The sequence below is a fragment of the Silene latifolia genome, unplaced genomic scaffold, assembly GCF_048544455.1.
Source record: "Silene latifolia isolate original U9 population unplaced genomic scaffold, ASM4854445v1 scaffold_238, whole genome shotgun sequence".
Taxonomy (NCBI): Eukaryota; Viridiplantae; Streptophyta; class Magnoliopsida; order Caryophyllales; family Caryophyllaceae; genus Silene; species Silene latifolia.
In genome coordinates, this window is record NW_027413187.1 from 45,473 (window position 1) to 62,942 (window position 17,470).

Genomic DNA, 17,470 nt, shown 5'->3' on the forward strand with positions numbered 1-17,470 from the left:
TACCTGCAGCAGTTACACAAATTAGGGTTTTGTTTTAGATGGAAGATGAATAGATGATAGGTTTAGGATAAAGCATAGGGGCGGTGGAGTTGATGTTTTGACGAGTTTTAAAATTTTCACAAGTTGCGCCCAAGTATAACACGTGCGCGCTGCAGATAATATTTGATATGATGCGGTTATATCACACCGACACTATAAGGCGCCATTTTATTACGGAAGGGGTTTTATGCAGTCGACGCTCTATTAAAGCGTCAATGGTAAAGCGTCTTAAATGCAAGGGATTTGTAGTAGTGACACTCAATTTGTTCCACTTGTCATTTAGTAATTGGTCCCTTCCTCTTGATCTTTGTGTCAAAACCAAAGGACAACAATTGACCGAGACAGAGGGGGTATATATCAAAACCCTAAAAAAAAATAAATTTTGGACCAACACCTCCCATTAAAAATTTCAAAAAAAAAAAAAAAAAAAAACAATCTGGCTATATATCCGGCTTCTCCTAAATAAAAGAGGAAGCATGTTTAAAACATCCACCCCAAATTCATTTCCTAAATTCCCCTTGTCCGAACATTTCCAGTAATATAATATTCCTAATTACTCAAGATTATTAGAATAAAGTAGTGCATAATACATTAGCAGTAGGTGGTAGAAAATGACTAACAAGCAAATCATTCTTTAATCCAAAGCAAACTCCATCTTCATCAACCACCTTCCTTCCTCCTCTTCCTACTACTACTACTACTTTAATCCCCCATTCCCCCTTCCATTCCTCCTCAATTCACTCCATTCTACAAACCTCCTCAAAATGAAGCAGCTCTCGCTGCTCCATCAGACCGCTACACGCCGGAGCAACTCCCTTAGAACCACCATTGACGGCGGCTCTGACATCACTTCCGCCGTCAAGTCACCCGCTACATTATTCTGGATAATACTCCACGCCTTATGCTGCTTAATCAGCCTTGTCCTCGGTTTCCGATTCTCTCGCCTCGTCTTCTTCCTCGTCTTTTCAACGTCCTCCCAACATTTTATGTCACCGTCTATCATCCGTCCCCCGATTATGTCTAATCGGACCGGTGTCGCGTCAAGCAGGGTGGTGGTGGGCCGACATGGGATCTTGATCCGGCCTTGGCCGCACCCGAACCCGGTTGAGGTGATGCGGGCGCATAGGATACTTGAGAGAGTGCAGAAGGAGCAGAGGGCGCAATTCGGTGTTAAGGAGCCTAAGACTCTTATTGTTGTTACTCCTACTTATGTTCGTACTTTTCAGGCGCTTCATCTTACTGGTCTTATGCATTCGCTTATGAATCTGCCTTACGACGTCGTTTGGGTCGTTGTTGAGGCGGGTGGAATTACTAATGAGACTGCTGCCTTGATTGCCAAGGCTAAAGTTAGGACTGTTCATTTAGGGTTTGGTCGACGGATGCCTGTTACTTGGGCTGATCGATATCGGGTTGAGGACCTTATGCGGATTCACGCACTCAGGTCTGTTTGTTTCCCTCTTCGATTCCGTACATTTGTTTTTTGTAGCTTGAATGAATTGCAGTGGAGTAGTAGTAAGAAGGAGTCTTGATGTAGTATTAGATGATTAGTTATGATCTTGCTGCCAAGTTGTTACAATTTTAGTATTTCGTAGGATTAGTACTGATTTTCGCGGCTTGTTATGATGAATGAGTTGCAATTAGTTACATCTAGATGCACACAGACTGTTTTCTGATGGCAAATAATGATAATTGAATCGAGGAATTTGTAGCTAATTCCGTATGTAGAACGTGTGGATAGATTGTCATGCTCATGATCATGGCATGAAGAGAAAGCAAGAAACTCAAGGTCTATTTACCATAAGATGAACGAGATATTACTTGAATATATAGGCCTCATCTTTGTTGACAGTTTGATGAACCATTTATGCACAAGTTGGTACAATGTTGGTAGTTGCTAGGATGAGTAACAATTTTGCTATTATTTTTGGATGAATCACAATGTGGTATTTGACGATTTTCATTTGTTGTTAGTAGATTGAATTATGACACTGATTGCAAAGTTGATACAAAGTACAATTTAGTAGTTACTAGGATGAGTAATAATGTAGTTGGTATGAAAGTTTGAATTAGATGAGATTGTCTGTGGGTGAGAATGGCGAAGTTCTCAAGGTCCTTGATTGATGTATTGAGCCTTAGGGTTTAATGCTCACCACCAAATATTGAAAACTTATCCCGCCTAGTCGATTAGACCATCTCATCAAAAAACTTATTGGGGTGTGGATTAGCAACAGCCAATGTCGGATTAGTAATGATATGAAATTGGAGTATTAATGAATTTTATTAGTATTAGCATATCGATACTATTAGAAGCTTAAGAATACCTGTTTGTAGGATTAATTTTAATTGATTGTTTTTTTTTTTGTGTACATCGACCAGATTTGTGATGGAGCAGAAGTTGGATGGGATAGTGATGTTCGCTGATGATAGTAACATGCATAGTCTGGAGTTTTTTGATGAGGTACAGAAAGTGAATTGGGTCGGGGCACTTACGGTTGGGATTCTAGTGCATTCTGGTGATCCTGACTCGCCTTTGAAAGTAAGGGAGGTGGAAAAGGAGGGGAGTGCTCTACCTGTTCAGGGACCAGCATGTAACTCGACCGACAGTTTGGTAGGTTGGTACACTTTTGATGCAACTCCTTATGCAGAGAGGAGTGCTGTTTTTATAGGAGACATGGGGACTGTATTGCCTAGAAAGACAGAGTGGGCTGGATTTGTGTTGAATTCAAGATTGTTGTGGAGGGATGATGTCGATAAGCCGGAATGGATGAATGATCTCGATGGTTTGGCTGATGAGAGTGTGGTGAGCCCACTGTCATTGCTGAAGGACCATTCTGTGGTGGAACCCCTTGGAAGTTGTGGCCGCAAGGTTATGCTTTGGTGGCTACGTGTTGAAGCGCGGGCAGACAGCAAATTCCCCCCTGGGTAAGTTTTGTTGACCAACTTTAATTGGTTTGATTACGTTACATAAAGCCATTGTGTACTTGACTTGACTTTGCATGCCTTCCCCTCTATGACTCCATAGTTCATGCTTACTCCTTTACTCTTAATAATTTATAAGCATACTTCTAAAGTAGGGTGGAAATCTTGTGAAGAACCGTATGCATTGCTATTGATTCTGTTTTCGTGCAAATCTGCATAAAGATACTTTCTGTTCATTACTAAGCATTTTTATTTCAAGCTTCAGTTCCTATCCAAGTCCATTATAATTTTAAGCGCTGTTTCGTCATCAACGGAGGTATTCTTGCCCCCTCCTCTTTTAGGATAGGAATTCCAAGTGATTTCATCTTTTGGCCCTTTGCCATTAGATAACACGACAATGATACATATTTTTTTTTTTTTTTTTTTTTTTTTTTTAAATTACAGTTCCCAGTATTAGTAACTGCTGTGCATGTGACCCACTGTACCCACCCTTCAATGGTCTCTCAAATATTCCGCCTACACATAGACTATCTTAACGTTTTGTACTGTCGGAACTTGTAAGTAATGTTGGTCTTTTTGAATTTGTCATAGTTATGTATTCTGTTGTTTACTTGTGATTTTGCCATAAGAGGTCACTTAGTCGTCGTCACCCCAGTTCGTATTCTCTCGCTTAAACAAGGTAGGGGGCCGGATATAAGTACACTTCCCCTTCTTATAATTACAATGGGTTGATCCCTGCGACTTCATTACAAAAGAAGCACAGACAGTGTTGGATCTATTTTGATTTATCCCACCTTATCCCAAAGTTTAAAAGAATTTCATATCTGTAGCTCCGCTGGAAGTACTGTAATAAGGAAATCATAGTTAAAATCTTTATTGTAGTGCATTACTGCTACACGGTAAATACCCATTAGTAGTTTCAAATGCGTAATTTTATATGTGCATTGTTTATCTCAACAACCTACCCCTTCTAATAATAGAGGGCTTAGAGGCATGGTTCAAAATCTCGGCTGAGTTGTATCGTATCGGCCGCATTGTATTGGATTTTCACTCTACCGATACGAGATATCGCCCGGATATCATCGAGATTTACCGTGATCCGTCCACGGCGACCGATTAAGGACTGGTTATATCGCGACAACACCGATACGGCGATTTAAAACCATGTTAGAGGCTGTTTTCGGTAGAGTTGATAAATCCATTAACACAAAAATGTTCTGGCATTAAAATATATTCCTTTTACTCCGATATGTTATTCCTGCGAACTTGGGCGCAACTCTTATAATCTTAAAATGATTACACATGCAAATGAGGAAGCTATTAATTGAAAACATTATTTCAAAATGTAGTTATCACACCAAAGGTCACCACCACAACCGGCACCTCAGAAGTCAGAACTACTACTCACCACCAGACTTACAAAAACTACCATAGGGCGTGGTGACTGGTGGGGTTGTAGAATACACTAGTGCTGTTACTTTTATGGATTTGTTTACATTTCTAGTAAATCTGATTTGAGTAATCCTAAGTTACATCTGTATGTGAGGAAGAGGTGGTGTGGTCGAGGATTGGAGAGAAGGTGAAGAGAAAGGAGAAGGCAAGCAGTGATGGAAGTGCGACTAGGGTCACGGGGATGAGAAGAGAATGTTGCTGACAATGGGGAAGGACAGAGCGATGCCACTGGTAACGTGAAGGACAAATGGGAAGTGGTTAGTGGGGAGAAGGGTGTGGGGTTATTATTTGGAATTTAGGGTGGGGTTATTATTTGGACACATTAGAAACACAAAGTAATGATATTTCATATATGTTAATTTCTCAGGATAAATTGATATTGTTACCCCGTAATTTATGAGAGTCTTTGAGGCAATGAGGTGCTTTTGTTGTTAATTTGCTAGCATGGCTGTGCAGATGTTTATGTTGGTAAACAGTCTTGTTTGGCAACCAGCCATTTCATATGTCATGCATTTGTATTAAGGTATTATTGGTCTATAGTGCAACATCTAAAAATAATTTCTTTCTCGTTCCATAGTAGCCATTTCACATTTCTATGACTCTCTGTAAGGCTGCTGAGTTCAATTGTTCTGTGATGGACTTTTTAAATTTCACGATTGTTATTCAGTAATTTTCATTCTTTTGTCATTTATGGCTCTATGTCACAATTCTATGGTAGTGTGAAATTGCCTCCCTAATATGATGTCTTGTTCTTACTTGTGGATTAGGGCGATTATTTGTTGGACCGAAGATTGTTGATTGAGGAATGTTTAGCCTTTGAGGGGTGACTTTAATTTTTCGTGAACTCCCCCGAGTAATTTGTTAACTCCCCTGATCCCTGAGTCCAGTATATTCACTTTGGGTCAATTTGGATCGGGTCAAATTAAGTTCAACAACTAAAGGACCAGCTACAGTCCACTCAAGTCACTTCACATTTTTAGGCATGTTCGGGACTCGAATCAGTTCTCGAGTTAAGTGATTAGGGTCGCCTCGTTTTTGCTAGGCCTTTTTTTCATTTGAGCATTTGAATATGCATAATGGACTTTGGATGATATATATACTCTTGTAACTTGTAAGAGGGCGAAGGCTGATGCTGTTCATGATGCACTGCTATTCTTGCAGATGGGTTATTGACCCTCCTCTGGAGATAACATTAACCCTGCCAAACACACACCATGGCCAGAGATTCCTCCCGAACTCCCAGCAACCGAGAAAGTAACAGCTGTTGAACAGCATTTTGTTGAAGAAACTGTCAAACGGCCTCCAAAAGCTCGGTCAAGGAAGAAAAGCTCACGGGGGAAGAAAAGGCGTGAAACAAGAGTCTCAGACACCCAGTTTTCTTCAAGACAAGTAGGAGACGAGTAAGAAGTAAAAAACCTTCCGGTTTCTGTGGAATCTTCTTCGAATTACACCCAATTGTCAGTCCAGCATGCCCAGACCTCATCTCATACATGAAGTGAATTTTAGAGAAAAGCAGATATACCTTATATATATACTAGCAGAAGGTCAAGATGTGCACCTGCTCAGATTGGATAGGTTTATGCTGTGTATTTAGTTTTCATCTCTCATTTGGTTAATTCTTTTTCATTTTTTTAAAGAGTTATTATTGTCAGCTTGTTTGGTTGATTGTCGCTTGGCTTTGTGAGAAGTTAAATCAGCCAGTTAATCTACCATATATCCCCCTTAGAGATGATTTCTGTCATTTGAGCCATCTAAGTCTATATGCAGTTATGCTCCATCTTTTATATATACATATCGCGGGCAGTTTTTGTAATTGAATTACTAGTCTTAAACCCGTGCAAATTGCACGGGTATGCTATTAAAGACATTGTTATTATAAAATGGTTGAAATAAATATGATTTAAGTTTAATGCCAAATCAGATTTAAGATTGTACATTTCATTTGTAACTTTCAAAAAGCTTTATTAATATTATTTTTTTTTTGACAACAATAAACTTTATAGAAATAAAAGCAAGTCCACAGGGTACATTAAATTACAAAAGAAGGGGTATAAGCCACCCAAAACCACTTGAAACCCAACTAACAGTAGAAACATAACACGGACTTAGAAGTGAAGAAAAAAGACGTCTTTTCTTGAACGGCGGATGGTAGTAAGTGGCAAACTCGATTAAGTGGGCTTCCTTCCGCTTCAAACTCGTAGTAGTAGTAATGTTGTGGTACCTGCAAAAAGAAGGTGAAAGCTTGGCAGAAGTCAGTGAGGATTCCTTCGAAACACTAGAAACACGAGCCTTTCGGACTTTAGTGCGGCAAGACACATTGATTTTCTCTTTGCCAAGAGAGTAATTCTGGCAAGACAAAGAACTTATAGTGGACCAACGAGGTCTTAGTAGGAGATGGAGTAAACGAATTAAGACGCGTCTTCTTATCAACCTGTAAAATTACCTCCTCCGTAACCAACTCAACACATTCAGGTTGTTCAATATCAAAGGGTGTAAAAGGAATCTCCGGTGGAGGAGAAGAGGTGGGAACTTCTGCTGTCCCATGAATAACCTCGTGGGGAGCTCCCGTCTGGATAGTTTTAGAGGTGAGGGGACGAACCCTCATGAAAGACATGGATCGTGGGTGGTAGAAACCCAAGTTTGTACCATGTAACAAATTTTCATAATCTTGACTTGATAAATATAGTGATGTATGAGGTCGCCTCTTGTTGGAGAAGCGAAGATTATGCGATTTTGAGTCGATTAGGGAGGAATTTTGACCGACCGCAGATCGTCGAGAGTCCACAAATGGACTACAATGCTCGGAATCCAAAGGCGCCTCTGGTGAGGCTATGGGGACACAACCAGCGAGACAAGTCGGGACACAATTTGTGATTACTGTTCCTTCATTGCACTACCGAACCAAACGGGGATGATGCATTACTACCATTCTTGTCAGACGTCGAAGAGGAGGAACATGAACTTCAGTGGTATCCAAAGGAGCAACCATAACACGCTTACCATTATTGTTTATTGCTAGCGACTGACTAACATCTTCCAGTTCCTGAATAATATCCTTATTATGAGGTTCAGCCAAGCGCGCCTCTTCCAAAACAGAACGAGCTTCAGGAAACCTATTCAGCTTCTTAAGGGCCACGACCTTACGAAAAAGAGCTTTAGCATGTCGAGGAAAAAATTGTAAAACCAAAGAACAATAGATCAAAGCTTCCTCAAAACCTTGGAGTTTAGTAGCACACGCGGCCAAGTTTAAACACAAAGAAACAGCTAAAGAAAAACTCGTGTTGAAATCAAACTCAATTTTACCCTTGAGAGTCGAACTGAGAAAACGACACGCGGTGTCGTAACAACCACCCGCCTGATCAAACTGAGATTGTCGAAAAAAACTATTGCCTAAATCCTTAAGCGCTTGAATTTGAGAAAAAGGGTTTTCAACTTGAGAAGAAGCTTTCAGTAAATAAGTTTCCTCATCGGACAACTTATCGCCGCCGTGAAATAAAACAAAGCAATTAAGAAAACCGGCGGCAGAAGCAGAAGAAAAGGTTGAAGACGGCTTCATATCGAAACAAAATCCGACAAACAAAGAAACTTAAACAACCCAGATAAACGAAAGCAAAAGAGGTATTAAAATAGTAAATTAAGAAAACTGAGTTTAAAAGGCAGAAATCAAACCATAGATCTCACAAAAGAAGACTGAAACAACCCAGATAAACTGAGTTACTGTTGGCGATTGAAACGAACAAACTTCACGCTGCAAACCAATACGCCGCCGGAGAAACGATGAACAAAGAACCGACCCAAAGAAGCAAGAGCCTCTCGCCGGCGACCAGAAGAGATTTAGCTGTGGCCGCCGGCGAGAGGAGGAGGGTAAGGTTGGCGGCGGATTAGCGGTGGGAAAATTCTAGGGTATTTTTGGGGATTTTTTTTTGGGGTATTAATATTATTACTTTAAATGATAAATATCATTAAAAAAATGAATTATATATATAACGTTTATACTATTTAATAAGAAAAAATTATAATTTGTAAAATTGTTATTATATATAATCAGAAGGCATATACTCCGTAGTTCGTAGTAAATGTGAGTATCAGTCTAGTTTAGACCTGTTGAATTTTTACCCTACTCGTAAACCCAACTTAACTGACCCATATTATTTTGGGTCAAGACCCGTAAATCATTATTCACCTTCCGATTGACCCTAATTTAATATGACCCGTTTAAATATATACTATCTTGCCTTGAATAATAAAAGATGTGAAAATTATTTTTAATCTGTATTATGACACTAATTTAATCCATTTTACATTTAGATAAATAAATATGAGTTCATTAACCCGTGTAATTTGCGCTAGGTAAAGAAACACAAATTCTTTTAAAGATTATATCATCTTGAAAATATAGTTAATTATACACTCAAATTAGTTTGAAAGTCTTGACCCGTGACCCATGACCCATGACCCATGACCCATGACCCATTTAATCCAACCTCAAAATGACCTACTAATTTCGTGTTGAAATCCAACCTAACCCGTTTGACCCGATATATTAAAGATAAGTTTATGTTAAGTGTGAATATAAAATTAAGATACAAAAATTATTAAAATGTGAATATTTATATGCACCCTTCATTTTTATATGACGTTTTTATAATACATTTAAGGTACATAAATTATTAAAATAGTGAACCCGTGAATCTTATCATATATCCCAACAATTAGTTTCACTATAGACGGATATCTCCGTCTAAAATGAAAGATGGGTCAAATATGCTTAACATAGTGACATTTTTTGGCCCCCACCATGTAACTTGTTGCTTCTTATGTTTAAAGTCGGAGGATATTTGGCTCGTCTATAAGTCTATAACTATAGACGGATATCTCCCATTTATAAAAAGAATTTGTTATATCCCAATTAGCTCTAATCGGTATTATAAAATTCTAAATTTAATAATTTCGACATGGATCGAGCTCGGCCTGACCAAACTTACATCAATAAACTTACTAAAACCCATTAGCAATAAATCTAATTAAACAAAAAATCTTGTTAAGATTAAAGTATTTATCTTTAGTTTAAAACGGGTCAAATACTCATATGTTAGATAGGACGAAAGTAAAATGTCAACGCACTAACAAAAAATTGTCTAATCTATACAAATAAAATTTGTTTAACCCGATTTGTTCTTAAACGGATATATCCGTTTTAAGAAAGATCGTCCGATAAATAAATATACTCTGTGTAAAACTGGAGGAGCCAACTCCCAAGTGTATACGATACAAACACATGGCAATGTCATGAAATGAAGGGTTGAAAGATCCTTTTTACATAATTCCACTCCTAAAACCCCATAGCTCAACCTAGACCCTTGCCTATCCATATTCCTGAACCATCTTCAATGTCATACCAATTTTATTCTCAAATTTCCCAGATTTATTATCAATAAAAATCACAATTATTATCATTTACTCCCCCTAAATTTGATGTACTCTACATTAGGCTGCTTTTGGTGCTATGATAGGCTATTTATTTCGTTGTGGCATTTCAGATTTAAATTTCATCTATGGATTTGTGTTGAAAAGATTAAGATCTGGTACTTGTATTTTAAATTTTTTATTTATTCAGTAGAAATTTCTTTTGTCAAAGTTTATTAATTTATTTACTTCCTTTGTCATTTTTTTTTTATATTCATTGCAGATTTCACATTCTTCTTATAAATCTACTGTCGAAATCTAATTTTTTTACATATAATTCTTAAAAGTAATTTCATAGGTAATTTCTTAAGTAAATTAATTTTTTTTAATCAACTACAGTTTTTTATATTCATTGGAAATTTCACGTTTTATTTTTTATATTCATTGAAAATTTTACTGTTAAGTGTGAAAAATAATTTTGGAAGTAAATTAATGTTTTTGTATTATTTTTATCTAGTTTAATACTATACATTAAATAGCTAAATTGTTCGTTCAATTGTTTCAAAAAAAGTTCCTCAAATTTTGCCTGAGGAAAGTTGAAATCATCTAATTAATTGGAACTATGATCGTGGTTCCGAAAATTTAGCAAAAGGCAAATGCAATTTTGACATATTGACTTTCAACCACAGGCTGACACATCAGCTCTGTGGTTGTTGGTTTAATAAATAGGATATGAGATTAGAAAATGGTTGTCACGACTCTTGGTTATGAAAATTACTCCGTATCTCATAGTGAAGTTTTCTGTTCGAGTTAAAGGACGTCCACTTTTATGTTTTGTATTTCAATCCTTTTTAGGTGATAAATTTGGGTTAGAAGCTACTAATCTCTTGGATCACCCTTCATATTGTCTCAATTGTACCCTATAACCTTATTTTCTTATATCTTATATAATAGGGGGTTTGCATATTTTTACATGGCCAATACCCTTTGACTGCACCTGTATTTACAGTCAATGCCCCTTAATCTTATTATTTTATGTTTCTCTTATGTATTACACGCCTGAAATTTTTCCTCATCTATCATTCCATTCTAATTATGTATCCAGAAACTTCATATTCAGGTTTTGATTTTATCGCAGCCATAATCACACTCACAAATCTCACCTTTGATTTCTTAGATCAATCCAATAATTTCCCCAAAATCAGTTTCCAGAAATTTTAAAAAAACCTCAAATTAAGGTTACACCCGAACCCCCTTAACCACCATCACCACCTACATCACACCGACGCCATATACACCGTGTTAGTCGCCGTCGTCGTTGCAGGATGTAGCATCTTCGAATGGATGACGCCGAGTATATGGCCGATGAATATGATATGGAAGAAATCTCTGACGATATGCAAGAAGATTTTCGCGACAGAGATGGCGTTTCGGATTCGGATAATGACGAATATGATTTCATGGTTAGTTGTTTTGATTGTTGTAATTTTGCTTTTTTTTTTGTTTGTTTTGATTTTAACCGTAAATTCGTGTTTTTGGTTTACTTTCAATTTTAAATTAGTGTGTTTGTGCTGATTTTCAGTGTAAATTCGAGTTTTGGTATGATTTTAGTATCAAAAGGTATGATTTAATGGTTTGTTGATTTGATTGTTATAATTTGAAGTGTAAATTTTTGTTTTTGTTTTGAGTTTTGAGTTTTGGTAGATGAATTTGGTTATTTTTGAATTGTTTATGATTGAAGGATGAATTGTTTATGCAGACTAAGTGGAAGAGATATTCAAGGAATTTCTTGGGAAAGGCTTAGTGTTACCCGAGAAAAGTATCGCGAAACGAGGATTGAGCAATATTAAGAACTATGAAAATGTTCTGAATTCTGGTCAAGTTTCGGAGAAAGTATAATGGTTTTGATTTTACTGGTGTTGTAGTCGGGGTTTGAAGTTAAGGGATGAATTAGTCATGTGACTCGTAACTCATGTCTCATGTGACAGTGACTTGGAAAAATTGTCGCGATTTTTAGTTAGAGTTCATATTATTCATTGCTTAGAGGGGCGGAAGCCCATGGCAGTTTTCGTGTTTTGCCACTGCTTCTACTGTGATTGGATGTTTGTATGGGAAATTGAGAACTATGAAAATGTTCCAAATTTTGGTCAATTTCCAGAGGTATGTTTTCGATTTTAAGAAGTGGTGGAGTTGGGATTTAAGGGCGTTGAAAGATAGATTGAAAGTTTTAGTAAGGCGAGTTGGTGATGCAATATAGTAACTTGGAAAAATTGTTGCGAATTTTGATTAGAGAGTTCATTTTTATTCATTAGTAAAGCCCTAAGGTGATTGGATGTTTATATAACATTGGCTCTTTTGTTTTTCATTTCGTCTCTACGTATGCAAGAAGACTAACAAGAAGGGATTTTATTACGACTTTATAGACATAATTCAAGATCAGTGAAGTCTACAATCCTCCACTTTCAGGTTAGCTGAGTTGAAACTCAATTTTATTCTTCGGTTACTTTGAAATTTTAACTGGTTTTTTTTCTTCTTATGTCTATTTTGCTTTAGAAAGCTTGTTTTACTTTGCCATAGTCTAATTTGTCTGTGTTGTATGACTCAGATCCTTATGGAAAAACCGAAAGGTGGATGGGAGAAAATTATGTGCATGTATTTCGTGATTTTCAACTCCACCACTTCTTAAAATCGTAATTCATCTTTAGTTTATTTAAGTTTTACAATTATCAATAGTTTACATTTACATTAGTGGGTACGTAACACATGGACTTTGTATATTACTAATACTGTTTTAATAAAACATGCGTTCATTTTACATGACGCCACTAATCGATTTACATTTACGCAAAAAAATAAAATGGTGGATGCCGCGTGCGAAGCCGCGGGTCATTTCAACTAGTATATGAAAAAAAAGATTTGGGTCAGAATTTAGAATTGAACAAAAACCAAATTCACGGTTGAAGTTATGTAGAATTTAGGAAGCCCTCAAAGCAGATTGCCTAAAAATTTGGAGATGCGGGGTATCGATCCCCGTACCTCTCGCATGCTAAGCGAGCGCTCTACGAGCGCTCTACATTCCCATTTTGACAAGTCACTTAACTTATAGTATTATATACGGAGTAATACATATGACGTTGGTTCTAAATTCGAAATGGAGAAATGTATCATGGCCAGGATCAGCCCGATAGTGCAGTGTGCAGGCTGGGTTGTTGGATCTAGCCGATTACGCTGCCGATTAACCAGGTTAAAATTCGGCTCAAGCGGGTTTTTTGAGTTTTAATAACTAGTGCTTCTTAATGAGGATCCTCCGTTTCATGAGGTATCTCATCTCATTTTGTGTTTTAGGTTGTTATTCGAAAGATGCAGAAACAGAAGGAGTAGAAATACCGTAACTGAGATGGTCAGCGAAATAAGAGAATAAAACCCGTAAGTAGTGCCGTGGTAGGAGCCACTGCCTTGAAAACTATTTCTCCGGTACGACCGTGGTGGCGATCAGCTAGTGCCGGTAGTTCCCCAAGGATAACACTACAATCTCCACGCAGTTCCGCCCACTCGGAACTGTGAGACTTGGAACAAAATTAACAGCAGTACCCAGAAACTTTATGATAGATGAGAAGAAGAAGAATAGAGGAGTGTATGATTTTCTGTGTATGAAAGGAGTGGAATAGCTGCTGTATTTATACAGCAAAGCAGGCGGTTTTAGGAGCCAAAAACTGCTCCTCCATAAACGCCAGTCAACGAGAGAAAGGGGGAGAGAATAACTCACCCACTAACAGCACTGACTTATTCCACTAACAGCCCTTTAGACTGTTTCAACAAAACAGAAGCCCACTCGGATGCGGCCCAAAAAGATAGGCACAGCCCGCCGCAGGCGATTGCCAAATCCCAAATCACGAATCTGGATCCGGGCCGAACTTGGGCACGGGCACGGCGCGCGCGCGTGTGCGAGCTGAATTAAGCACCGGCCTCGCAAGGCTTCCACAAAAGCGTCCCTTGACCCACTAGTGATAGTGTAAGGTAAGAGGACATATATAAACACATAAAACTCTCTTTTCCTCACCAATGTGGGACAATTGGAAAAAAGAAAGAAGCCTTACAAAGCCCCTATTTCCAACAATCCCCCACTAGGGGCGCCAGAGACAAGAAGAAAAGAATTCTGGGTAAAGGAAGAATTGGATACTTAGGTATCAATATCTTTCGATTTGAATTGACACTTTAGTGCAATGAGGAAACAACTTACTTACAGGGAGAGAATATCTTGCGATTTGAATTCCTAGCTGAGCTTCGGTCGATACTCCCCACAACACATATCATACCTTCAGATTAAGATCGTTCCGCGAAAGTGCAACGCGCTCTTTTAGAGCTATGCGTTTACCTCGGTACTAATAGTTGTGTTCAGAAGACTTCTCATAGTCTAATGATCGTTACACCTACGTAGGTGACTCAAGTGCTTCTCAATAGCACTTTTCACATGAGTCATTAAGGACTAAGTCCAACCTGGTGTATGATTCATCAGGTGCGTCTCAAAAGCACCACCATAAAGGCTATGAATCATACAACGCCATAGGAATAGAAGCTTTAGACCTAGTCAAGTCTCACTCTTGACCTAAGGACTTAAGCCCCATTCCCCTCGACGTATCAACGAATAGTCTCCTAGCCTCTTGTCCTGCCAACTCAAGAGCTATGAACTCAGATTCCATGGTAGAGCGTGCGATACAAATCTGTTTAGAGGACTTCCATGATATAGCACCTCCACCCATGGTAAAGACATAACCACTAGTAGAACAGATCTCATCGTTACCTGCAACCCAGTTCGCATCACAATATCCCTCTAACACAGCAGGAAATTTACTATAATGCAAACATAAGTCTACTGTTCCTTTTAAGTACTTTAGTAAACGACGAAGAGCATTCTAGTGTTCATTACTAGGGTTATGTGTATAACGACTCAGTCTACTAACTGCATAAGCAATATCTGGTCGAGTACAGTTCATTAAAAACATCACACTACCTAGGATTTTAGCATACTCTTCTTGGGAAACACTCTTGCCCAAGTTTTTACACAAGTGTACACTAGGATCATAGGGTGTTCTAGCAGGCACATCATCAAAGCAGTTAAACTTTCTCAACACTTTTTCAACATAATGAGATTGACTTAGACAGATTCCATTGGGGTTTCGGATGACCTTAACTCCTAGGATAACATCAGCTTCTCCTAAGTCCTTCATCTCAAATTGTGATGACAAAAAATCTTTGGTTCTAATTATGACCTCCAAATTATTACCAAGAATTAACATGTCATCAACATATAGGCATATAATTACACAATCAGATTCCATCTTTTTTGAATAAATACATGAATCAGAATTGTTAACCACATAGCCATTACTTATTAAAGTGTTGTTAAATTTCTCATACCACTGTTTAGGTGCTTGTTTCAGTCCATAAAGTGACTTGTTCAATTTACACACTTTACTCTCTTGACCCTCAATCACAAAACCTTCAGGTTGAGACATATAGTCCCTTAGTTCACCATTCAAAAAGGCAGTTTTAACATCCATCTGATGTATAACAAGGTTATGAATAACAGCTAAGGCGACAAGAGTCCTAATAATCGAAATTTTGGTCACAGGAGAGTAAGTATCAAAATAATCAATACCCTTCTTTTGTGTAAAGCCTCTAACTACAAGCCTAGCTTTGAACCTCTCTATTGTACCGTCAGGTCTCATTTTCTTTTTAAAGATCCATTTACTTGTAATGGGTTTACTACCTTTAGGTAAATCAGTCAACTCCCAAGTCTGATTTGACACAATAGAGTCAAGTTCACTTTTAATAGCATCTTTCCAAAAATTAGCATCAATGGATTTCATTGCCTCACTATAGGTTTTTGGGTCATCTTCTATTAAAAAGGCCGAAACAAACTCATCACTAGCACAAACAGTGTATCCTAGTTCAGACAACATAGTTGTATCATAATCATCACCGAAGTTCTTTGGGCATCTAGGTCTTTTACTTCTTCTAGGTTCAACAGAAACATCAATAGAAGTGCTAGCACTAGCATGTGAAGACAAATCGGGAGATGCAACGAGATAAACTAGGAGATGGTACAACAGATTTTCGAAAAGGAAAAACATGCTCAAAAAATTCGGCATCTCTAGCCTCAGATATAGAACGGTCACTCAAAGACATAAATCTATAAGCAGAGCTATTTTGAGCATAACCTATAAACACACAATCATAGGTCTTAGGTCCAACGGTAGGTCTCCTAAAATCAGGTAAACCCACTTTAGCTAAACACCCCCATACCCTAAGGAAGCTCAGGTTAGGAGGATAGCCCTTCTAAATCTCGTAGGGTGTCTTGTCAATTTTCTTATGAGGTACACGGTTAAGAATGTGACAAGTTGAAAGAATTGCTTCCCCACATGTCGTCAGATAGGCCGAACTTAAAAGCATAGCATTCATCATTTCTTTTAAGGTTCTATTTTTACGTTCAACTACACCATTGGATTGGGGTAAGTAAGGTGGACTAGTCTCATGTATTAAACCGTTTTAAAGACAAAAGTCGGCTAGATAACTGGATTTATACTCACCACCTCTATCAGACCTTACCCTTTTAATTTTTCTGTCAAGTTGGTTCTCAACTTCATTCTTAAAGTTTATAAAAGAGTGTTCAGCTTCATCTTTAGTCTTAAGCAAATAGACACGGGTGTATCTAGAACAGTCATCTATAAACGTAACATAATAATTCTTGCCACCTCTACTTGCAACATTTTTGAAGTCAGCTAGGTCGGTGTGAATTAACTCAAGAAGACTCGTGTTCCTAGTAGTCACAGGTTTACTAGGCTTCTTTGTAAACTTAGCCTCCACACAGCTAGCACATTTAGAGAATTCTTGACTCGTCAAACTCGGAATTAAACTCATAGTTCTAAGTTTTTTAATATAATCCACATTCACATGACCTAACCTACCATGCCAAACATCAATAGACTCAGCGATATAAGCAGAAGAAGATGCAATATTATTAATAGCAGAATCAGAGTTCAATACAAAAAGACCCCCAGAAAGATAACCCTTGCCCACAAATTCCCCATTACGCGACATTACCACCTTGTCAGCCTCAAAAACAAGTTTCAAACCAGCTTTGTTTAACAAGGCACCAGACACAAGGTTTCGACGCAATGAGGGTACAAATAAAACATTACTGAGAGCAAGTGTTTTCCCCGAGGTGAGTTTGAGAAAGATCTTGCCTTTGCCTGTGATCTTTGCAGATGAAGAATTACCCATGTAGACGCATTCCCCATCAAAGAACTTCCTCGAACTCGCAAATAAACCCCTATCAAAGACAGAGGTGTCTCGAAGCTCCAGATCCAGGACCCATTCAAGAACATTACCCACCAGATTAGCTTCCACAACCACACCTGCAATAACGTCATCGATCACAAAGAACATTGGCCTCAACAGATTTCTTCTCAGAACATTGGTAGGCTTTGTGCCCAGGTTTTCCACAAACATAGCAGACAATAGGACCCTTAGCAGCTTTGTGAATCTTAGGAACCGGTTTGGTATGCTTCCCTGGACCATTCTTCTTTGCAGGACCCTGGTTCTTACCCTGACCAACCTTGGCCTTACCCTTACCCTTATATGTCTCAGCATA

The 17,470-nt window shown here is 38.1% G+C and overlaps 2 protein-coding genes across 2 annotated transcripts; one reads left to right on the forward strand and one right to left on the reverse strand.

The window, feature by feature from the left end:
- Window positions 1-677: 677 nt before the first annotated feature.
- Window positions 678-6,151, forward strand: LOC141638945 (beta-1,4-xylosyltransferase IRX14-like). Its single transcript, XM_074448128.1, is given in 4 exon segments — window positions 678-1,480; window positions 2,416-2,961; window positions 5,572-5,605; window positions 5,608-6,151. Coding segments are annotated over 4 exon segments (1,464 nt in total). The 5' UTR covers window positions 678-803; the 3' UTR covers window positions 5,815-6,151.
- Window positions 6,152-7,303: 1,152 nt separating this feature from the next.
- LOC141638947 (uncharacterized) lies at window positions 7,304-7,966 on the reverse strand. Its single transcript, XM_074448130.1, has one exon. It carries the CDS (start codon window positions 7,964-7,966, stop codon window positions 7,304-7,306), a length of 663 nt encoding a protein of 220 aa, XP_074304231.1.
- Window positions 7,967-17,470: the final 9,504 nt, after the last annotated feature.

Coding starts and splice junctions, on each gene's coding strand:
- LOC141638947 (XM_074448130.1), bottom strand. CDS start 7,966: ATGAAGCCGTCTTCAACCTTTTCTTCTGCTTCTGCCGCCGGTTTTCTT.